The sequence below is a fragment of the Suncus etruscus genome, chromosome 3, assembly GCF_024139225.1.
Source record: "Suncus etruscus isolate mSunEtr1 chromosome 3, mSunEtr1.pri.cur, whole genome shotgun sequence".
Taxonomy (NCBI): Eukaryota; Metazoa; Chordata; class Mammalia; order Eulipotyphla; family Soricidae; genus Suncus; species Suncus etruscus.
In genome coordinates this window covers 43,425,240-43,449,513 of record NC_064850.1, presented here as the reverse complement: position 1 = coordinate 43,449,513, position 24,274 = coordinate 43,425,240, and the positions used below count along the sequence as shown (strand labels likewise).

Here is a 24,274-nt window from a genome sequence, read left to right as displayed (position 1 = left end):
TGCTAGGCGTCATCCTTGAGCACAGAGTTGGGAATCAGCCCTGATCACTGCCAAGTATGGCCCCAAACCCTCTTAAACAAACAAACAACCTCTTTAGCTCTGGCACCACATAAAGACCTTAGAGAGAAACCAGGGAAGCACATTTTTTAGGAAGTGTGGGTCACAGGCTGTGGGAGCTGAGAAATGGTGGGGGCTTCAATCCATACATTCAAGAGCTGATCCCCTGATCCCCTCAGACTGTAAACAGAGATCCTGGATTAGCTTCTCAAAAGATAAGAGGAACATTCTTGACATTCTCAGCCATTTCTCACCACACGGTCTTCTGGTTTCTAATTTTGAAATCAACTTCATTTCCTGGACTGACTGTCTTCCGGGCCTCAGTTCGTGGCACCTCTTAGGCCTACACATACCAACTCGGCTTTTCTGCTTTCTTTTTCCTCTCTAGAATGTTCACATCATCCTTGGGCTAAGCAGGTACCCCTAGTGTTGCATTTCTGATATTGATGCTCAGAATAAGTGGACCCCATTGCCCTCACAGCCCCCACTGCCCTGGACCTCTACCCCATCTCTATTCATCCTCCTCCCGACCCCCCTCCCCAACACTTGTGGCTTTGGTGTAAACTGTTCCCTCTCTCTGCCACTACTCATGTGCTCCAGACTTTCCACCCAGATTACTTCCCACATTACTTCATTTCTCCTACTTCTTCCACACCCCCAACCTGGAGTTCTCAGGTGTGTACCCTAGCACCCAAAGTTTATAATTAGTTGATATTGTCCACAGCCTTGATTTGTTTCTTTATTCATTACAGAGGAGTGAGATCAGCCAGGATTTGTCCTTATTTGGATTTATTTTTGCTCAGGAATTGTTGATGTATAGCTGTTGGACTTGAACATGCCCCTTGGATACCCCCACTGTAATGACAGTTGAACCTGGACATGTCCCTTTGTCATGACGGTTATAAAAGGAAAAACTTAGACTTTGCGGAGGCAGGATAGTGATCAGAGCAGCACGTGCCGGTCTGTGGTAGGGGACAGAGATAAAGCATCAGAGAGATGCTGCCTGCTTTGTATTTATTTCTTTCTCTTTCTTTTCTGAACCCTGGCCTGTCCTCTCCACCCCACCCCATGCCACCTCTGGCTGGTGAATTTCCATCTATCTCTCCCTCTCTCTTAGGAAACTGCCAGACAGTGGTCTCTGTCTGTCTGTCTGTCTGTCTCTCGGGTGGTTGATCACTACATGTTGGTAACTACATAGCAGTTGGGCCCCATGAACCTCTACAACTTTTGCAGCACTGGGCCCCTGGAAGCCTTGGGCTTCTGCAGCATGCAGCCCTGCAGTCCTGGCAGCCTTGGGCCTCTGCAGCCTTGCAGTAGCTGAGCAGCAGGCAGACTTGCAGGTTACTGTAGTAACCAGATGGATAATGGTGGATTTCTACAAGGATCACCATAGTGCTGTCCAGGTTACCCCCAACTTCCAGATTTTATTTCTTAGATCACATATCTCCCTATAAGCCTGCAGGATGCTGACAAGTGTAGGCCCATCTTTGTTTTTCCTTCCCACCAGGGCTACCTGCCAGCCACTTTGGCCTGAAAGGCTGACAAGAATTTATTCTACCCTGGTTAGCTTTTTGTTGTTGTTGTTGTTGTTTTGTTTTGTTTTGGCTTTAGTTTTTGGGTCACACCCAACAGTGCTCAGGAGTTACTCCTGGCTCTATGATCAGAAATCGCTCCTGGCAGGCTCGGGGGACCATATGGGATGCCGGGATTTGAACCACCATCCTTCTGCATGCAAGGCAAATGGCACTATCCATTCTATCTCTCCAGCCCCCCCCCCCCCCGGTTAGCTTTTTTGTTTTGTTTTTTTGGGCCATACCTGACTATGCTCAGGGCTGACTGAGCTCAGGGATTATTCTTGGTTGGGCTCAAGGGAGCATTTGGGATGTCGGGGAAAGAACTTGGATCTGCCACAGCAAGGCAAGCACCCTCCTCTCTGCTGTGCTATCAGTCCACCCCAAAATGAGTTAGCACTTGTTTGTAATCTCTTGTGTACAGGTGCTCAGGAGCAGTATTACAGAATCCTTTAGACTTTCTGTTCTGACACTTTAAAGTGTCCATTCTCCACAATTTTCATTCCCTACTAGAGAGCCTGAGCTGGTTTTTCCCTGCAGACACACTAGCACTTACTATCAAAAACTGTCTGGCAGTGGCAGTGCTCCTGGTGTGGGTGGACAGATCCTTGAGGTCTAGATTTGATTATTATCTCTAATAATAAGAGATATAGAAAAAATAAGAGATATAGAACATTGTTCAAGTATCTGTGGCTCTGTGTATTTTCTTTAGAAAAGTTTCTAGTTCATATCTTTTCTATTGGGTTTTTTATTGTTTGGTTTTGTTTTTTGTTTTTGTTTTGGAGCCACTCATAGCTTACTCCTGGCTCTGTACTCAGGGATCGCTCCTAGCAGTGTCCAGTGGTCCATAAGGGATGCCTAGGGTAGAACCCATGTAGGCAAGTTCCCTCCCCACTATACTATCTCACTGGCACCAAATTGTTTTCAATTGAGTTGTTTGTTTGTTTTTTTGTTTGTTTTTATGGTGAGTTCGTAGCTTCCTTCTGTCTTTGGATGTCATCTTCTTGTCTGATGGATATTAGGTAAATATCTTCTCCCAATTCCTAGTGTCCTTTTCAAGATAGTTGATTCTGTTGTGTCAAGGCCTGTTAATTTGGGGAGATTTATTTAGCTTTGATGGGCCATACCAGCAGTGCTCAGTACTCACTACTGGCTCTTAACTCAGGGATTATTCCTGGTGGTGCTTAGGGGATCTTATTGGATGCCAGGGACCAAACCTGAGTCAGCTGTGTGCAAGGCAAACTGTGTTCTCTATTCTTCACTGTGCTCTCTCTCTTTCTCTCTCTCTCTCCTATTAGCCTTTAAGTTTTTTGAGTTTTGCTATTTCTTCCTTGATAATGGAGTTGAAACTCCAGATATGTCTCTGATGTTGAATGTCTTATCTTTGATGTCTTCTACATATTTTATGTTGCAGTCCCACTATCTAATGCAGCTAATGCATTTTGAATTTATATCTGTGCGTGGTATAATGTGGTTCTGTGGGTTGTTTTCTTGGGGCTACCCAGTGTACATAATGCCCTTTGTTACTATGTCTATTCTCTCCTTTTCCTTTCAGACTTATCTCCTCTGTCAGAAGTTACATACTCACACGTGTGTGGGCTTATTTCTGGGTTCTCTATAATATTCTATTGGTTCATGCACCATTTTCTCTTCCAAAGCCATATGGTTTGAATGACTTGTGCTTTGCAGTATAGTTATTTTGAAGTCAGAACACATGATGCCTTCTTGTTTCTGCCCATCTCTCTGCATTGTCTTCCATGCTCCCACACATATTTTTGGATCATTGGTTCTGTTTCTTTGGGGAAAAAAACACTGGTGTTTGGGCAAGTTCTGAACAACCCTTCTTTTGATGATTTTTTTGACTATCACATCTCCATGAAAAAGCATCTGAAAACTCAGTCCAAAAATCATCATCATCAATGCTGGAAAAGCACTGGGCAGACAGGAATCCTGGCTTGTGAAGAAGCTGCCACCACTCTCCACACTTCACCCATAACAGTCTCAGACCAGGAAAGGAGGTGAAGGAGCAGTACAGTCTTATCTCCCTGTACCCCTCTGGAACTTGATGGTGGCCCAAACCTGGGCCGCTCCTCCAGAAAAATATCTTGGAAGTCAGGTGGGCTGTGTGTAGTGAGCACAGCAATGGGCATTTCTGTTCCTTCCATGGCATGGCTTTTCATGCCATCAGTTCCCTGGGACTCAAAGATGGGAAAAATCAGTCAGGGGTGACTCTGCCAGTTGCTGGTGTGTCTGTGCCAATGAGATGCTCCCAGCTGGTAGGTAACCTCAGGACTCGATTGTAAGGTTCCTTAGGATAGAGACTTAGATAAAAATTCCTTAGATTTTTATACTCCCAATGGCCTGTGCTCTTCCTCATCCTCATCTTTATTGTCTCTAGATATTACTACCATACAATCTTTTTTTATATATCCACAGATAAGTGCAGTCATTTTATATCTATTCCTCTCCCTCTGACTCATTTTACTCTCCTGATCATCCATGTATAAAAAAATTCCATGATTTTATTCTCCTAACAGCTATGTAGTGTTTTTTTGTTTGTTTGTTTGCTTTGGGGGAGTCACACCCGGCAGCACTCAGGGGTTACTCCTGGCTCTACACTCAGAAATCGCTCCTGGCAGGCTCAGGGGACCATATGGGATGCCGGGATTCGAACCACTGACCTTCTGCATGCAAGGCAAATTTCTTACCTCCATGCTATCTCTCCAGCCCCCGTAGTATTCTATTGTGTAGATTTACCACAGTTTCTTTATCCACTCATCTGTTCTCGGAACACTTGGGTTGTTTTCAGGTTCTCTCTTGTGAATAGTGGGTGCTGTGATGAATAGAAGCATGCACCCACTTTTCTGAAGTTCTTAGTAGGAAGTTTGACACAAAGAGCAGGGAAGAGAAGGGAGCACTAGGACAATGGGAGTTGGGAATGATCACTCTGGAGCAGAATTGGGTGCTGAAAGGAGGAAAAGGGATAGACATGATACCCCTTCAGTAACTGTATTGCAAACCACAGTGTGTGTGTGTGTGTGTGTGTGTGTGTGTGTGTGTGTGAGAGAGAGAGAGAGAGAGAGAGAGAGAGAGAGAGAGAGAGAGAGAGAGAGAAGAAAAATGTCTGCTCCAGATGCAGGCAGGGAGGAGGGTGGGAGGGAAACTGGGCACACAGGTGGTGGGAAATGTGCCTCAATGAAGGGTGTTGGACACTACATGGCTGAAACTCAATCATGAACAACTTTGTCTCTGTGGTTTAAAGGCCTCTCCAGCAGTGGACCACACTGAGGCTTTAGAAACCACGACTGTGATTTCAAAACCAGGCCAGTCTGTGACTCAGTTACCACTCATATCCAATGTGTGAGGTCCTGAGTTTAATCCCCAGCAACCACAAAATAAGCAGGTGGGTAAAACCAACAGAATAAGTGCCCAGTAATGACTGGAGGTTTGGTAGGATCAAAATAAGACTTTGGACTCAAGACCTTTCTTTGCCTTGCATGTAGCTTACCTCAATTTGATCCCTGGCATCCTGTATGGTCTCCTAAGCACTGCCAAGAGTGCATCCTGAACACAGAGCTATGATTAAATTTTGAGGACTGCTTTGTGTGCCCAAACCAAATAATAATAATAATAATAATAATAATAATAATAATAATAATATCAGTACTTTTAGTGCATTTCCTGTTAATAAAAATTGTAAGACAGAGGCTGGAGCAATAGCACAGCAGGGAAGGCATGTCCCTTGCATGTGGTCACCCAGATTCAACCCCAGGATCCTGTATGTTCCCTCAAGCCTGTCAGGAATGATTCCTGAGTGAAGAGCCAGAAGTAACACCTGACCACTGCAGGGTGTGTCCCCCCAAAAAATTGTAGGGCCAAGGGATTATACAGGGTAAAAGAGGGTTTAGGGGTTACAAGGGTAGGCTGCTTGCCTTGCATATGGCCAGTCCAGGATCAATTCCCCACATCACAGATGGACCCACAAGCACTAATAGAGATTCAGTCCTGTGTCAGGAATTGCTCCTGACTACCTCCTAGTGGGATCCAACAGCTCCCCACCAAATAATAACAATAAAAGAAAAGAGTGGTCTCAGGTACATTATTGGTAGTAAAGAAGGACAAAACTAGATATCTAAGCCAAAGTCAACAACAATAGAATCAAGAAACTTAAACTATTATTATAGTTTTAGGTTATTTATTTAGTTTATTACCTAAATTTAAAATGGGCCTGTTACACTGGCAGGCCAGGGAACAAAGGGTAGTGGCATAGAATGTACACTGGAAACATGGGAGGAGGGAAGTTGACACTGGTGGTGGGAATGCCCTGATTCACTGTCACTGTATGTGTCTGAGATCCAACCATGAAGGACTTTGTAAATTATAATGGTTTCAATAAAATAATAGCAACAACAACAATAATAATAATAGGGGCTGGAGTATAGCACAAAGGTAGGGCATTTGCTTTGCATCCTGTTGATCCAAGATGGACCCGAATTCAATCCCCAGCATTCCATATAGTCCCCCAAGCCTGCCAGGAGCGATTTCTGAGTGCAGAGCCAGGAGTAACCCTGAGTGCTACCAGGTGTGGCCCAAAAACAAAGAAACAAAAATAACAACAATAATAATAATAATTGCAGTAGATAGTCTAGATCTTATTCTACCTGCAGCTTAACAGAGATTGAAACTGTAGAAAATAAGGTTTGGGGGCCCGGAGAGATAGCACAGCGGCGTTTGCCTTGCAAGCAGTCGATCCAGGACCAAAGGTGGTTGGTTCGAATCCCGGTGTCCCATATGGTCCCCCGTGCCTGCCAGGAGCTATTTCTGAGCAGACAGCCAGGAGTAACCCCTGAGCAATGCTGGGTGTGGCCCCAAAACCAAAAACCAAAAACCAAAAAAAAAAAAAAAAAAAAAAGAAAATAAGGTTTGGAGCCCCCAAGGGACTATATATGTCCATAAGGGTGGGAAGATGGAACAGGAGATGAACAGAGAAGCCAAACTGGGGGGGACAATGAACAGCACTCCAGTCAGTGACCCATCTCCCAAAAAACTCCCAGTAAAGCACACTTGATAATACAGAGGAAGCTGAGGCTGAATGAGATTTAGAATCAGGAGGCAGGAACAGGTTGTGAATAGAAAATTCTCCTGAATGTTTGGGGACCCAGAGGCCAGACTGAACTCAGACTCTTTATGATCAGATAACACTGAAGTGTGCTTCTACTTCTCTGAGCTCCAATGTCATCACCTGGGTCCCTGAAAGACATGTGATCTCTCTTGTAGTCATCGAATGGAGGCCCAAGATGATGGGTTTAAAGTGCTAAGTGCTACCCTCAGAAAAACCAGAACAAGAAGATGGAGAGAGCACAGTAGGGAGGGCACTTGCTTTGCACGTGGTCAACCTGGGTTTGATCCCTAGTACCCCATCTGGTCCCATGAATCCCATCAGGACTAATTCCTGAGCACAGAGCTAAGAGTAAAAGCTAAGAGCACTGTTAGGTTTATCCTCCCCCAAAAAGATCAGATAGACATAACAAATGCCAATCTGACTTGGGGATAAGGGAAAGAAAGGTGCCTCGGTGCAAGATATCTTCGCCGTTATCTTGGCTGGGTATTTGTGAATCCAAGAACAGTCCCCAGAATGAGAAATTACTTCCCATCCCCTTGTCCCCTTTCGGGGGAAGACCTTGGTAATATTTATCCGCAGCAAGTAATAATCCACACAGACAAGAACGATAGGGTTTAAAAGATCGGGCAAGGAGAGCCAGAGAATCCTCCTGCAGCCAGCAGCTTTTCACAGAAGGCCCCTCACTCCTGTCCCTCAAGCTATTTATTGCCAACTCCACAGCGCCCCACCTGGAAGGGTTAGGTGGGGCAAAAGTCACAGAACAATCCTAAGGAAACACTTTTATATACAATTCCAAGAATCATCTTATGGAAACTTTTTCATATGCTACACCTCGGGAGCTGGTTGTGGGATAAGAATCAGCTCAGCATGGCGTGCTTCCTCCAGAAACGAACAAGAAAGCTACCTTGTTTGTTGGATTTGGTTTGGGGGCCACTCATGGTGGTGCTCGGGGTTTATTCCTGGAGGGCTCAGGGAACCATATAGGATGCCAGGGATCAAACTGAAGTTGGCCACGTGCAAGGCACATGTCCTTCCTGCTGTGCTATTGCTCCCGCCCCTTTCCCCCCATTTTTAGATGTTTTTAGGTTTTTAGGATATTTTGTTGCTGAGCTTTGTGAATTCTTTTTACACTTTCTGTTTTTTTGTTTGGGGGCCACTTCTGACAGTGCTCAGGTTTTACTCCTGACTCTGCACTGAGGAATCACTCCTGGTGGTGATTAGGGGACCACCACATGGGATTGCCTGGGATCTAACCTGGGTCAGCTGCATGCAAGGCAAGCCCCTCTACTCACTGTACTATTTTTCTGGCCCCAAGTTGTTTTAGACTTTTAGAAAATATTAACCCAGGCCCGGAGAGATAGCACAGCGGCGTTTGCCTTGCAAGCAGCCGATCCAGGACCAAAGGTGGTTGGTTTGAATCCCGGTGTCCCATGTGGTCCCCCGTGCCTGCCAGGAGCTATTTCTGAAAGGACAGCCAGGAGTAACCCCTGAGCACCGCTGGGTGTGGCCCAAAACAAACAAAAGAAATATTAACCCTTTATCTGACACATGTTATGTGAAGTTTTTCTCCCACTTGTTGGGAAATCTCATGTCTTATAAGAACACTTTTTAATTTGATGTTCTTTCTACTTAACTTTTTGGTTATATATTTTTTTTTCTTTTGGGGCATGCAATGTTCAGGGCCTATTTGTAACTCTGTGTTCAGGAGTGATCTCTGGCAGAGCTGAGGGGCTGTATGTGGCATGGTGGCAGAAAGGGGGGACCATCTGTGGTGCTGGGGTTAGGAGGGGCTGGCTGATTGCATTTTTTTTCCTATTTAATTCCAACCTTATTTTCTATATAACTCCAATCTGGATTTTATTGTCTTTGCCAATAGAACCAACTCAATGAAGACCCTCAGAGACATTCTTTTTTTTTTTATTTTAGGGTCACACTTAGCAATCATTAGGGGTTACTCCTGGCTCTGCAGTCAGAAATCACTTCTGGGGGCCGGGCGGTGGCGCTAGAGGTAAGGTGCCTGCCTTGCCAGCGCTAGCCTTGGACGGACCGCGGTTCGATCCCCCGGTGTCCCATATGGTCCCCCAAGCCAGGAGCGACTTCTGAGCGCATAGCCAGGAGTAACCCCTGAGCATCACTGGGTGTGGCCCAAAAACCAAAAAAAAAACCAAAAAAAAAAAAAAAAAAAAGAAATCACTTCTGGTGGTGCTTGGGAGACCCTATAAGATGCTGGGGATTGAACCTAGGTTGGCCACTTGTGAGGGAAACACCCTCCCTATTTTTGCTCCAGCCCCTTGCTTGGGCCCAAACCATCCAGAATGGTACTCTCAGGATCCAAGGCTAAACCCTCAGTGCTGGACATGTGTCCATAATCACACCTGGATTTAAAAATACTGAAGACAATATTTTGACCATCTTATGTCTTAATATCTGAAGCCTCATCTCCCCCCCCCCCATTCTTCCTAGGTAACTTGACCTTACCTGCAAGACCCCGCCCATTTCCTGGGAGGGGTCTTGGAAAAGGTAGATAAGGCTTTAACCAGAGGGGATTAGGGCACTTTTTGGTCTTTTGCCAGCATGGAGGTCAAAGGGAAGATGGCTGAAAGGAGTTAAGATGCAGGGCTAGCTAAGAATGGCTGAATGCTTAAAAGGTTATGATATAGGCCACACATGTAGTGGATAGGGCATGAATAAAGTTGATGCTTCCTGATGCCTGTCTCTGGATGAGTCTGATTCCACCGTTCACCTAAACCTGGGACCCGCCAGCTGAATGGGGGTTGTGGAGCCAAGTGGCCTGGGATGGCAGAGAAAAATCCCTCCATCCATCCACCTCAATACAGCACCTTCGTTAATTATTTAATTCTACAAATATCTTCTTTTGCAAGCTGAATCTTTAAGAGTCTTTTGTTTTGTTTCATTTTGTTTTTAGGTCACTTCCAGCTGTGCTTAGGGCTGACTCCTATCTCTATGTTCAGGAATCACTACTGGCAGGGTTTAGAGGACCAGACGCAGTGGTAGGAATTGAACATGGTTCAATTCAATTCAACCTTCACTAATCTTTTCTGGATTATTCTTACCACTTAAATTTTATTCAGATCAGGTTGGAATCACATTGCCTGGTGCTCTGGTACCATAAACAACAACATTCTAATTAGGCAGTAATTGTGGGCTCAGAAACACCCCAGTATCATTGGGCCTCAACCACTCAGATCCTTATATTTCTGACAGGTTCCTACTGGTTGGTGAGTGATTTTGTTTGTTTTTGGTTTTGATGTATACATGGATTTCTTTTGTGGGGGAGAAAGGGTTGGACCACACTTAGCTGTGCTCAGTGCTGACTCCTGGCTCTGTGCTCAGAGATCCCTCTGGACAGTGCCTGGAAAACTATAGGATACCAGGGAACTAAACTGGAATTGAATTCCTACTAGGTGAGTGCCTTCCCTGCTGTGCTGTCTCCAGCCACTGTGAGGTAGGCTTTGTACAAGTCAAGTATTAGGGGTTGTTCCCAGCTCTGACTCAGGATTGATTCCTGGCAGGCTCAGGGGACCATATGGGATGCCGAGGATCAAACCTAGGTTGGCTGTATACAAGGCAAATGACCTCCCCACTGCACTATCACCATGAGCTTTTTCTTATCTTATTGCATTGGCTAGTTTTAATGCCACAATGGTCATTGCTCTTCTTACCTTCTGGCCCAGGATTGAATTGTTCCCCTTCCAAAGAGCCCACTTGTTAAAAAAGCCCAAGCCTATCCTTACCCCCTGCAGTGGAGAGTTGGCAATGGCAGTGGGAGCTAGGTTGGGGTGGATGTGAGTTGGAACTGGACTCAGCTTAGGTCATCTCCCTTGCTTGCTCCCATCATGAGAAACTAGCCAGAAAGTGCCAGCCTGAAGGCCAGGAGGAGAACTGTGCACCTAGGCACCACCCCTGCTCTACCTGATCTCAGCCTGGGAGAAACACTCCAGGTGTCAAGTCTGCACTTGATGGTGTTTGTTCTGATGGCTTGAGTGAATGGACTCATTTGCAACAGGTGTGAGGACAGCGGGAGGCCCGCATCCCAAACAACCCAGCATCACCCCCACTCTGCACCACTCTGGGGGGCTCACTTTGGGTTTTATTGATCAGGGAGCTGGCACACGTCTCATGAACTGGCAGTACTCTGGGATACTGAGAGCCATGCTTTGCCTGTGCTTTGTTGCCTGGATGTTCTGATTCAATCAGGAATGTGTGTTATTGATCTCTCTCTGGCACCCCTTAAACAGGGATCAGCCCTGCTTTTTTGGCCTATTGTGGGTGTGGTGAGACTCTGCCCCCTTTTAGTCTGGGGTCTGCGCCAGATCTGGGTGTGGAGAAGCTGGGCCCAGGCTTCTCTGCAGGGTGGGGCTTCCCTCTGTACTCTTCACCATGCCACACAACCGGGAGGAGTTTGTAGGGTACATGTAGGTGGTGAGGGTTTTCTTCTTCCATGGTAGGAACACCCAGAGAAGGCAGCCCTCCCAGATTACAGAGGCCTTAGGGCAGTAGTTGGTTTGGCTTGAGGGGACCTACCCCCAAAAGATCCTTCCTCCTTTTTTCTTTTGGTGTTTGGGCCACACCCCTCAGTGCTCAGGGATTACTTCTGGCTTTGTGCACAGGATCACTCCTGCCCGTGATCAGGGGGACATTATGGGATGCCGAGGATTGAACCTAGGTGCCATGTACAAGGCCAATGCCCTCCTCACTGTGCTATGCCCCTGGTCCCCAACATCTTTTCTCTGATTCCATATCTGACTATCTCATCCCCATCCACCTCATGCTCTTTTCTAGAACTTTCTGTCCATCCTCTCTGAATTTCTACTTCCTTGTCTGCTCTCAACTTGAGTTCTCAAGGTGCTATGTTTAGGCACCAGACAAAGATACCTTGTGGGCCCCCTTCCTCCCCATGTGTGCCCCAACCTCTTCCTACCCACCCCTTTCTCTAGGCCTCTCCCGTGGATGTTCATACTTAGGTCCACCAAGAGCCCCCACGTGGTTCCCAGGTTCAGAACCTTGCCTGCTTCCCTAGGCCTGGCAGGGATGGATGATATTCACATTTCTGACCCAGCAGGATCACAGGGTCACTGCCAGGAACCCCCCTAACTGTGGACTTCCACTTGGGGCACCTGTTTCTGACCATGAGATTATAGAGCTTCCCCAAAGTGCTGTTTGCCTGAGATTTTCTAAAAAATTTGATTTTTTTTTTTTTTCTTTATTTTGAGGGGCCATACCCTACCATGTTCATCCTGGTTAATCCTGGCTCTACACACAGGAATCACTCCAGGCGGTGCTTACAGGACCCTATGGGATGCCTGGGATTGAAGCCAAGTCAGCTGCATGCCAGGCAAACACCCTCCCCGCTGTGCTATTTTCCAGCCCCATATTGGGGCATTTAGAACATGCCTGTGTGCTGGGGGTCAGAGCAGAAATGGGGGTATGGGTGGGGGGGAATAAATCCTGTCAACTAGAACCAAGTGTAGAGGCATCTTGGGGAGGCTGGGTGTTGGCTGGGTGGCCTGGTGGACAGTGACAGTGGGTGAGCCAGAGACCCAGGAGAGACAGAGCTGTCTCTAGGAAGAAGTAAAGAAGGGGAGACCCCGGCCCAAAATGGCCACTTCTGGAGTCAGGAGGGCTGAGGGCTGTGGAAATAAATCTGCAAGCACTTCAAATCTCCTCAACAGCAAGATCTGTCCCTCTTCACTCCCTGCTCCAGGCAATGGCAAGGTCACCCTCAGGCTCAGTCATTGAACCCTGAAATCTGCTGCCACGGACTCCCCTTCCTCTACCATAGGACCCTGATCCCCTTCTATCTCCCTGAATTCTGCTCTATCCATGCCACCCCAAATAGTTTCCAGGAAGAGCAGGCATAGGGCAGGAATGGGAGCTTCTCAGTAAGGGAGATTTTGGGGTGCACACCCAGCAATGGGGGAGGGCAAGGTTGGGGGAGTAAAGGGGTGGCCCACCCAACCTGGGGAAAGGGACACAGTAGCCGGCACACAGAAACCAACACAAGATGCAACATCAAGCCCTTGGTTTGTTTATTTTTCAATAAACAAATTTTTTGCTTGCCTGGGAGGAATAGGGACAGAGAAGCGGCCTCACGCGCCCCAAAATGTATCGCTTCCCGCTCTTAGGGACGCGCCTGTTCTACCCTCATGCTTCTCCAGGGGGTCGGGACCACATTCTGGTCCATGCACACCAAGGTGTGCCTGGCCATCAGGAACCTCACAGTCTCTCAGCAGAATCGGGGCCCCTCAGTGGACCCCTCATCTCTGCCTGCATGACACCGTGACAGAGCCGCTGACCTGCTCTGATCTGGGGCACAAGTAGGGGTGCCCATTACATGATGAGATTCAAGGGGGCACATGGGTGCCTGTAAGGGTCATGGGGAAAGTGAGGTGTGGGGTCCAAAAAGATAAACTACTTGGGACCTCTGTACCCCCCACAGCACTCAGCCTGTACCATGCTGGGATTTGGGGGAACATCTAGTGTCCTCGCCAGTCCCCAGCCCCCTCCTGCATGGGGGTTTGCGAATACGCAGCTAAAGGGATACAGAGAAGTATGAGGGTTTTGGGGTATGGGTGGGGCATGGGAAAGATGGAGGCAAGAATTTGTTTTGTTTTGTTTTGTCCAATCTCTATTTGGGGAAACTGAAGATCAGAGCTGTCCCTGGGCTCAGCTGAGGTTTCATGCGGAGAGGCTGGGCAGGGTGCCAGTCACCCGTCCAGATGCCAACAGGTACTATTTTTTTGTATATTATTTTGGAACATGAATTTTAAATGAGATGGAATGAGGATGTAAATGGCCTGGGTTGGGGGATTGAGGGACTGGAGTGGGCAAAATCATTATAGAAAATGGGGCTAAGGGCACGAGGGGTCACCAGAAAACTTGGGAAGGGATTTGGGGGAGAGAGATCTTGGGAGATAGTGACAAAGGGGCTCAGGACTGACAGGAAAGGGAGAAGAGGATGTTATGGGGCTTAGGGGGTCGAGGTGGGGACTCCACCTATGGTGGGGGACAGAGGCAGGTCTGGGTAGGGTCACGGGACCTCCCGGAAAGGATAATCATGCTTTGAACTGGGATAGGAAGAACCACAGGAGATGATGCGTGTGGCGTGTGACGGTGACAGTTGTGGTGGAGATGACAGGGAGGCAGGTAAATTCAGCAGGCAGCATGCAGTCAAGCTAAAAGAATAGAGTCCTATCAAATTCTTACAAAGCAAAATATTCTGAAAGGGCACGGGGTAGGGGGGCTACATAGTTGCCACCCCTAGGGCCCAGCAGCCAATACTTTGCTCCGGCCTGAGTCCTTCCTATTTTTCCTTTTTTGCAAAAAAAAAAAAAAAAAAGATAGATGCTCTTTGTAAAAAAAAAAAAAAAAAGTTACATTTATAATTCAGAAACTGGCAAGGTGTTTTCTGGATCTAAGGGTTACTCAGCAACAAAAAAGGCGCCCACAGGGGTGCGTAGGCCACGAGCCACGGATGGCAAATTCTTCCCCCACCCATGCCACCCGTGCCTGGCTGTGTTGCTACCCAGATCCCTGCCAGGGGCACTTGTGGCTTGAGGTGCAATTTAGGGGAGACATTTCTAATCTAGAGGGTAGAGTTTTGGGGTGAGAGTGTGCAGCTGAAGTGAACCTCCGGACTGCACATTGGGACTCAGTTTCCAAACAGAAAAAGAGAGCCGGGAGACCCCCACTCTCCACCCTACATACACACACACTTGGAAAAAGGCAGCTCAAATGATGTCCGTCAGTCCGGCTGTCTCCAGGACAGGCTAAGCCCTTTGGGTCCCAGGAAGAGCCTTGGTTACCAGCAGATCCTAAGTTTTAGACTTGGTTGGATTGGTTTTTTGTTTTGTTTAGTTTAATTTGCGAATCGAATTCAGAGTCTGAAAAGCAAGAGAGGGACCATGCTGGTGTCTGGGTCCAAGTCCCTCCCTTGAAAGAGAGGAACAGGGAGCCAAAACCAGGGTGGAAGAGGAGGGGGAAGGGAACTGGCCAAGGGTCTCTCATACACAGCCAGTTTTGGTGATGGGGCCAGGATGAGATCCTATAACCCCAACAACCAGCCCAGGGTCCCCTCTGCCTACCACACTACAGTTTAGCCAAAGCTCAAATCAATGGGAAAACTCAAAGCAGTGATGTCATGTCCAACTGGAGATGAGTGTGAGTCCAGCATGGTGAGTGAGGATGGATGGACGGACGGACAGGCATGGGTTGTAGTCACAGTGATCGGTCAAGCAATACACGTATGGTTTTCAGGGACCCTGAAGCCGAGGCCCGTCAGGGAGAGACGGCGTCGACCTGGGACCCGGTTCCGTTGCCATGTTTTTTTTTTGTCTTTTTTGGGGGAAGTTTTATTTGGGGGTAAAGTTGGGGCTTCACTAAATTATGGGGATAAGAATCACATACTTCTACCTTGGGCTAGGAGAGGATAAAATTTCTTATTATTCTCTTATCTCATGCAGGAGGTGGGCATCTGGGCCCAGGGGGGCTGGAGAGAGGGAGTTTGGGGCTGGGCAGGAATCAAGGGGTATTGGTGTTGGTGCTCTGGGGTTGTAGGGGTGCAGGGTCTGCTCACACAGCAGTACAGAGATAACATAGGGAAGCATAGCGTTCACCAGAGTTGACACAAAACACCACAAACTCGGCCAGCAGGAGAAGAACCGAGCGCCAGCAGCGGGCACCGCGCACCGGCCCTAGGAGCGAGGGGCCCGAGGGGACGCGCTTCACATCTCCTCCTCCTCGACGGCTGGGACTAGGGCGATGTTGGTGGCAGCAGCCGCGGCCCCATCGGTCGTCTTGTCGGGGAAGATGATGTTGACAGCCAGGTCGTCGTCGCCGCTGCTGTAATGAAGCAGCGGGTTCTGCTTCTTGGCCAGCAGCAGGCGGCGGCGGCGGCGCATACGTGCCACCCAGGGCTGGCACTTGTGGAAGAAGACGACGCTCATGGTGCCCAGCAGCAGCAGGCCGGCCAGCACGCCCAGGACGGTGAAGCAGATGGCCTGGCCCTCGGAGAGGAGGGGAGGACGCTGGTTGAGCTCCTTCACGGACACCTTGAGGATGCGGTGCTCGGGGGGTGGCACCGGCAGCTCGTGCACACCCGGGGTCAGGCGGTAGGTGAGGCCCCCGCTGGGCAGCGGCCCCGGGCTCTGCTGGCGGCCGCACAGGGGCCCCGTGAAGCCGGGGGCGCACACGCACTCGTACCTCACCTGGCTATGTTGCAGGCAGGTGCCTCCATTCTGGCAGGGCCCAGCGGCGCACGGCCCCACGGGGCGGCTGCATGTCTTATCCATGAAGCCGGCCGGGCAGCGGCAACGGAAGTCGCCGCCGATGTCGGTGCAGATGCCCTTGTTCTCGCACGGGTTCGGGGTGCAGCTGTCAGCCACCGCCACCACCAGCTCGCAGAAATTGCCTGCGAAGCCGGGAAGACACAGGCAGGAGACATGCGAGGCCCGGCCGTCCTGGTCCACGCAGGTGCCTCCGTGCTGGCATGAAGAGCTGAAATATAAAGAAGGAGGAAGGGCCAGAATGAGAGGGTGTAGGGGGTGCGTGAGGCAGGAAAGGTGTGAGGTGAATGAGTGAGTCAGTGAGTGGAGAAGGCGGGCCCCACCCAAGCATGAAGAAAGAAAGAAGCTTCCAGAAGGGGCAGACCCAAGATGTGCCTGACCTCCGAGTGAGTGAGTGGAGAAGGTGGTACCCCCCCACCCCAAACATGGGGAAAGAAGCTTCTAGAAGGGGCAGACCCAGGATGTGCCTGACCTCTGAGAAAGTGAGTGAATGAGTGAATGAGCAAGTAAGTGAATTATTGAATGAGTGGGGAAGATGATACCCCACAAAGATGGGGAAAGAGGCTTCCAGTAGGGACAGATTCAGGATGTACCTGATCTTTGAGTGAGTGAACGAGTGAGTGAATTACTGAGTGAGTGGGGAAGGTAGAACCCCACAAACATGGGGAAAGAGGCTTCCAGTAGGGACAGATTCAGGATGTACCTGACCTTTGAGTGAGTGAATGAGTGAGTGAGTGAATTACTGAGTGAGTGGGGGAGGGTGGAACCCTACAAACATGGGAAAAGAGGCTTCCAGAAGGGGCAGACCCAAGATGTGCCTGACCTCTGAGTGAATGAATGAGTGAATGAATGAGTGAGTGAATTACTGAGTGAGTGGGGAAGGTGGTAGCCCCCCAAACATGGGTAAAGAAGCTTCCAGAAGGGACAGACCTAAGATGTATCTAACCTCTGAGTGAATGAATGAATGAATTACTGAATGAGTGAATAAATTACTGAGTGAGTGGAGAAGGTGGTGCCTCACAAATATAGAAAGAGAAGCTTCCAGAAGGGGCAGATCTAGGATGTGCCTGACTTCTAAGTGAGTGAATGAGTGAGTGAGTGGTATCCCCCCAAACATGGGGAAAGAAGCTTCCAGAAGGGGCAGACCCAGGATGTGCCTGACTTCTAAGTGAGTGAATGAGTGAGTGAGTGAGTGAGTGAATGAGTGAGTGAGTGAATTACTGAGTGAGTGGGGAAGGTGGTGCCTCCCAAATATAGGGAAAGAAGCTTCCAGAAGGGGCAGACCCAGGACATGCCTGACCTCCCAGGGGTGCCCGTGTCTCCCCACCCCCATAAAAAATATCTCTGGCCAGACCACTGAGGGTTAATTGCTGCTCCAGCAGGGAAACTGAGGCTTCACAGAGGCCAAGCTCTTCTCTGAAGCCCCCACTCCCATTCTCTTCCTCTGTGTCATTCTTTTTCTTTTCACCAGCTATTGTGCGGGATGGGGGGGTCCTTGGGGGGTCCCCATGCTCAAGGTGGCGGTGGGGGATGTCTGGGCTGGCTCAGTAAGGTCCTGCTGTTTGTTGGTTGCTGTGCCTGTCTGGGTCTGGCAGGCAGCTGTCTGCTCGGAGAACAGCACTGGAGCCTTTCAAGGGATCCCGTTCTTTGTGGTGTGATAAAGGCCAAAACTCCAGGGGATAAAAAGGGTTTGCAGCCCCTGAGCTCTGGCCTGCCTCTGAGGAGTGGGCTCTGGAGGAATTTCAAGACACTTGGTGGGCTCTGTTTTGATAGGCTGAGCTCAGTGTACACACAGAGAAGCAAAATAGTGCAGACTCCGAATATATAATAGCTTTGAATGTTGCCCCTCAAACCAGTACGCAGTTTGGGGCTGGACCACCCTGCCCCCCAAAGCAGGTGCCCCTGGAGCCTCCCTTTAGGGCACAAAAGAGTAGTTGAAGTTGAGGCAGGGGTCCCTGAGCACCTTGCAGGGGGGACCCCAGCACGATAAGCTGCTTTTTCATTTTTTTACTTCTTTTTTTTTTTTTTTTTTTGGTTTTTGGGCCACACCCGACTGTGCTCAGGGGTTACTCCTGGCTGTCTGCTCAGAAATAGCTCCTGGCAGGCACGGGGGACCATATGGGACACCGGGATTCGAACCAACCACCTTTGGTCCTGGATCGGCTGCTTGCAAGGCAAATGCCGCTGTGCTATCTCTCCGGGCCCTACTTCTCTTTTCTCTGAAGAAAAGGCTAACTCGAACCCTGGGCACCAACTGGCACCTATTTCCATGCACTTCCCCTGCACTTGGGGGGTGTCTCCTGGACCCATCTGAGCCCCATCTGAGCCAAGCTGAGAGGGAACCTCAGGACCTGGAGCAGCCACTGAGAGCCCAGGGTCAGCCAGAGCCCTGCCATCTCCCTCCAAAGGATGGCAGAGCTGCCAGGTGCCCTAAACAGCCCTAAAATATATGAAGTGAATGAGTGAGGAGGTGGGTAAGTGAATAAGTGAGTAAATGAATGAGTGAGTGAATGAAATGGTGAGCCAGTGAGTGATTGAGTAAATTAATAAATGAATGAGAGGTGAGTGAGTAAACTAGTGAATAGTGTGTTAGTGAGTGAATGAATGATAGATTAAATGAATGAAGAAGTGAATAAATAGTGAATAAATGAATGAGTGATAAGTGTGTAAATGAGTGAATGAATAAGTGACTGTGACTGACTAAAAGAATCAAGTGACTGAATAAATGAATGAGTGAGTGAGTGAGTGAAAGTGAACAAGTGAGAGGGAGAGTGAGGAGCCCAGGTAGCCCTAGGTCCTCAGCGCCTTGAGCACAGCTGAGCTGAACAAATTGCTGAGTCTCCAATCGCTGTTACACACCCAGGGAGGCCCCTCCATTCCCCTCTAGGATTCTTCTAGAAGGAGAGAAATGAGACCCCCACCTGGGAACCCATAAAACAGCATTCAGGGCCTGGGGTCCACAAGGTGAGAAGCAGACACTCACCCGTTGACGACGCAGGGCCCGTCCCGGCTGGTGCAGTGTCTGCCAGAGAACCCGGGGGCGCAGGAGCATTGGTAGCTCCCCTTCTCCATGTTCACGCAGGTCCCATTGTTGGCGCAGGGAGCTGAGCTGCAGGCCCGGATGTCTGGGGGGGGGGCAGGGCAGGCAAGCGCAGGCCCAGTCACTCCTCCCGAGAACCGCTGAGGGCCCCCCCAGACCTGCTGATGCGCTGGCCCGCCCACGAGCAGCAGGAGGCTGCAGCGACCCCCACAAATTCCTGCTGGGGAGACCAGGGCAGATACAGCCCTTCCCCCATCTCTGCAGACCCCTGCCCTGAGCCCTGCAGCATCCCACACATTTTCACACCATCCTCATGTTTGGGGGGGCCTTCATGGTCGGGACTGCAGCCCCCCTGGTGTCCTTTTCCTCTTCAGACAAGAGTCTGGGGGACCTTCATGGCCTTCAGGTGGTCCCAGCCAGACATTCTGGGCTGGCTGAAGGGTAAGGAGGGGAGGGGGGACAGGCAGCCCCAGCTCTTAAAGGCACAAACCCACTGGGACCACCCCAGGTACCCCAAAAGGCTTCTATTTCCTGGGTCTCCCCACACCTCCCATCACAGAGTTTATTTCAGGGGCTCATGAGCTGTGGACAAGTTCATTCTTCGGGTCTTGAGCATTGAAGACCCCAAGCTTGGGGATGCTGGGAAGGAGAAGGCTCTGCCTGGCAACAACCCCCCCCCCCTCCAGCCCTCCTATGATTAGAAGGGGCTCTGCAACCTCTGTGGGGGGTCTGGGATGGACCTGAGGTTCGCTGGCCACAGGAAAACCCAGAAAAAACAGAGCCCCAAGTCAGCACCCAGGGGTGGGGTGGCGGGCACATTGGGGTCTCTGGGAAAGAGCTTCAGTCCTGGCCAGGAGCCGGGAAATCCATCACCAGGAAGCGGCGGCCAGACTCAGGACCATAAAGAGGATTTATCATGGTGAGTTTCAGGGGACGCTGGGCCAGGGCTCCACAATCTCCCCCAGCCCTGCCAGACCCCACAGTCCCTCTGGAAGAGGAGGGAAGATGTGCCGAGGAGGGGGCTTCTGCTCCCAACAGGGCTCATTCCACTGGACACCTTTTTCCACCCAGTGGGGATCTTTTGTCTAGAAAATTCCACGGTGCAGAAGGTGTGGGGGTATGTTGTGTGATCATTTCTTGAGACACCAAAGGTGTTTTCTGAAAATTCTGGTTCCTCTAATAATTGAGATTATTTGGGGGGTGCTCTGGACATGGTGTTGCTGGGATCAGTGTTAAGTCAGCACTGGTGACTTTGGGAACCCCCAAATGATGAGGCAGTTTTGAGGAAATCTGCTTTTGAAAGCCCACCACTCTGGGCTGCTACTTCCAGCTTCTGAGAATCTTCCAGAAGGATTTCCAAACAGCAGGAAGCCCCTGGTGTCTCTGAGCCTCAGTTTCCCTCTCTCATCCCTGCTAAACCTGTTGCTAAACCTGCTTGCGCTGTCAGGCACTTAGGGTTACACTTTGCTAGACCCCCAGCTTCAGGGCAGATTGGTTGAAAAAGAAATGCCCCCCTCTGTCCCCACAATTCCCTCCTGGTTTGGAAATGCAACTGGCTAGAGAGCCTAAAAGGGTGTGTGTGCATAAATTATAAATTAACATCATCAACAGCTAACATTAATCTGGGTCTTATCCATTTCTGGGGCTCCTTGATCCCCAACCTCCCCCACAGCCTCTGCCCCCCAAACCCCACTCCTCTGAGGGGCCCTATCTCAGCCCCCTTCCCACTGCCCACCCGATCCCTCCTCCTTCTCCGCTGGCCACCTCTTCAGTCACTCCTGAGAAATCCTGAGAGCTGCTCACCCCCCCCCTTAGCTATTCTGTCCCAAATTTACAGGGGTCTGCAAGTTCCCCCCTCTGAGGGGGCCCCAGACTGATCATTCTCAGTCTGTATTCCATGCAGTTCTTGATCCCCAGCTCTCCAACCCTCTGCAACTGAGGGGTGGGGGCGCCTACCTGTATCACAGAGGTCTCCTTCCCAACCTTCCTCACAGACACACTCCCAGGGGTCCACGCAGAGCCCATGAGCACAACCGGGAAACGTCATGCACTGGTCACACAGGGGTCCCTGCCAGCCTGGCTGGCATCTGTGGGCGAGGCAGAGATGAGGTGATGATGAGGGGATTAGGGAGTTGAGGTGGTCTTAGACCCCACTTTCATGGCAGCTCAGGGCTCTGGCGTGGGCGAAGAGGGCTTTGCGCAGAGCAAGGCCGGCCGATGGTTCTGGAAAGATCTAAAAACACCTGCGTAGAAAAGCTGAAACAGAGACGGGGAGGGCCCCACCCCAAGCCCTGTGGGGCCTCCTCTGACTACCCGCATCCCCTTCCAAGGCAGCCCCTCACCCCCCTCTTCTCCCTCTACTCCCCCGTGAGTCTGGGGGTGGATGAGGAAGCTGTTTCTTGCAGCTCTTTTCGGGGGAGGGGGCAAGAGCCCAAAATCTTGCCCACCCAAGCTGGGCTGGGGTATCCCTCTGTTACCTGCAAACGTTGTCATCTCCGCAGAATCCGTTCTGGGGGTGGCAGGCCGGAAAGCATTCAGCTCCTGTGGCGAAAGAGGTTACATCACTCACTCGTGAGGTCCCCTGGATCTGACAACCCCCCACAAACACCCCCAACTAGCCCTCTGCCCCTCGGGGCTGCCTGGTACCCCAGAAACGCTTCCCTCGGATTTGCTCAGAAAAAAGCCCCTCCAGCCTCTGCCATCGGAGGGAGTCTGAGGTCTGCCACCTCCCCATACCCACTAAAAACAAGCGACATCCTCCATTCTAACCTCCCCCCCTCTTGGACTTAGGGGTGGGGGTGAATTTAAGCAAACCCTGCCCCGGGCAGGGCAGATTTGGGGAAAATGGGAGATTTGGGGTTTCGGACAGCCCTGTCGGGGCACCTGGGGACCGGCAGTTAAGGAGTCTGGGGGCTCCAGCTAGGCTTGCACCCTTTATTTCCGACCCCCAACTCTTCCTACAAAACTGACGCAGTTTTTTCCGCGAGCGGGGTCTTCGGTCCCGCGGCTTTCCAAAAGGTGCCTACCTTGCGAATTTTCCTCCCACCCTGTCGCCGGCACTCCGGAGGGTCCCCGCCACCCACCCAGAGACCCCCGGTGCCCAGGGGCCGCGGCGGACCCCTGCAGGAGGGGACCCCGGGCCGGGGCTGGCGGAGATAGATGGCCGCGGCAGCAGACGTGTCGCAGCCCCCCTTACCTAGAGAAACGCTGCGCACGAGGAATCCGGAGGAAACGGGGGGCTCCCGCGGCCACACCGGAGCCCCCCAGCCCCGGTCCCCTCGCCCAGACCCAAACTTGTGCCCCCAGACCCCTGCCTGCCGCGGACCCTCGCATCCCCCTCACGTCTCCTACCTCCGAGCGCCGCGCCGGCACCGGTCTCCGAGCGCCACTTGTGCCGGGCGGCAAGCGGCGAGGACGAGGGTCTCCCGCCTGGCCCGCCCCAGCCCCCCGGGACCCCCCAGTCCTCTCTCAGAGGCCCCAGGGGCTGGGGGGCTCGGCGGGAGACCCCCTTTGCGCGGCGCTTTAGGGTTAGGCGGGACGCGCGGCAGCCGCCGGTGCGCACGGGATGGATGGAGAAGCGCGCGCGACTGGCTGAGCGCAGGCGGGCTGAGCGCAGGCGGGCAGAGCGGCGGGCGACGTCGCGCCTCTCCGCAGGCGGGGGAGCGAGCGGGGGGCGCTCACCCTGGGCAGTGGGCCCGGAGGCCAGCAGGAGCAAGAGGCCGGGCAGGAGGGCTGCGGTCGCGGTCATCGCGGGGCGGCTGAGGTCCCGGTCCCGGGAGCGACGCTGGCGCAGATCCTGCTCCGAGCGCCTCGCTGAGCTTCTGGTTGCGCACGCGGAAGGGAGCGCGGGTGGTGCACGACGAGGGGACAGCCAGGGCTGCGCCGGGGGTCGTGTAGCGCCCTCCACTGATGCCACCGAGCCTCCGCCTCCTCCACGCGCACCGCCCTGTTCGGACCTCCCGCCCCCCTGGACCCCCGTCCCCCGCCCCCGTCTACGTGCCCAGAAACCCGGGGCCGACCAGTCCCGCGGACCCCCGCTCCTTAGGGGGCCTCCCCACGCCACCGGGCCGTTTCCGAAGACCTGCCTTGCCCCTGGGGTGCCCCTGGCTAGACGGGACACGCAGATACCCCGAGGGCGCTTGGCGCACGTGCCCCCACCAGGTCGCGGCCCTGGAGCGCTTCCCCGGGCGCGCCTTGCACTGGGAGCGGGGCCCGAGCCCTGACCGGGCCCGAGCCCTCGAGAAAGTCGATGGGCCACGCTCTGGACACACAAGCGTGACAGCAGGAGCAGGGCGGTGATCGCCAGTGTCCCCAACATCGAGGCCATGAGTTCTACACCTGGAAAAAAACACAAACGCGCGCTCGTAGGGCGCAGCTGGGCTCCCGGCTTCCCGCATCCCTGTAAACGCTTGCGAACAAGCCTGTGAGACACGCGGAGGAAGGAGACGCGTGTCCCTGTGAGCAGCGCTCACGGAGACCCAAGCAGGGAGCGCCGAAGCTCGGGAGCGCCGAGTACCTGGCAGGCTCCGCTTTGCGGGCCAGGTCGGGGCACAACTCAGAATCTGCCCTCTCCCAGGCGTCCGCAGACCTGGGCTGGGCCGGGCTCCCACGCGCGCGCCTGCACCCCTGTGCCTGCGGGCACCTCCAGCACAGCGCGCGCGTTCAGGCTGCACTCCTGGCCAGGGCCTCCTAGTCTCCCAGCCTGGCGCTCAAGCAAGCACCGGCGCCGCCCTCTGAAGCCCTCTGAACCAGACCTGCCCCTCAACTCGCCCATCTCTGGCTCTGGGGTCACACGGAGCCAAACCCAGATGCAATGACCGAGTGCATGCAGGGAGAATCATATACAAATACACACACACCGAGTGCATGCAGGGAGAATCATATACAGATACACACACACACACACACACACACACACACGCACACACGCACACACACAGAGAGAGAAGCATGTATTTACACAGACACATACAGAGATACAGACACACATACGGAGATACACATATACAGAGACACTCAGACACATACACACATATACAGAGACACAGACATACACAGACACCACAGAAACAGACATACATGTAGACACAGACAACAGACACACATACATATAGACACAAACAGGCAGACAGAGACAGACACACAAACACAGATACACATAGAGACACGCACAAAGAAA

At 51.6% G+C, this 24,274-nt stretch overlaps 2 protein-coding genes across 3 annotated transcripts in view; both read right to left on the bottom strand.

Annotated features, from left to right (window-relative positions):
- EML1 (EMAP like 1) overlaps positions 1-24,274 on the bottom strand; it is a 669,910-nt gene that overhangs the window by 1,702 nt on the left and 643,934 nt on the right. The window lies entirely within an intron of this gene.
- Positions 15,407-22,843, bottom strand: DLK1 (delta like non-canonical Notch ligand 1). 2 transcript variants are annotated; one of them, XM_049769866.1, is made up of 6 exons: positions 22,777-22,843; positions 21,573-21,636; positions 21,052-21,182; positions 19,039-19,180; positions 15,978-16,266; positions 15,407-15,776 (listed from the first exon to the last, which is right to left on the bottom strand). In XM_049769866.1, exons 1-6 carry the CDS (start codon positions 22,841-22,843, stop codon positions 15,495-15,497), a joined length of 975 nt encoding a protein of 324 aa, XP_049625823.1. In that variant the 3' UTR covers positions 15,407-15,494. The 2 variants fall into 2 exon arrangements, with proteins under 2 accessions (XP_049625823.1, XP_049625822.1); XM_049769865.1 differs by having other exon boundaries at positions 15,407-16,266.

Coding starts and splice junctions, on each gene's coding strand:
- DLK1 (XM_049769865.1), bottom strand. CDS start 22,843: ATGACCGCGACCGCAGCCCTCCTGCCCGGCCTCTTGCTCCTGCTGGCC. Junction 21,637..22,776: donor CTCCGGGCCCACTGCCCAGG/GTGAGCGCCCCC, acceptor CTTTCGCCACAG/GAGCTGAATGCTTTCCGGCC. Junction 16,267..19,038: donor GGGCCCTGCGTCGTCAACGG/GTGAGTGTCTGC, acceptor TTTATATTTCAG/CTCTTCATGCCAGCACGGAG.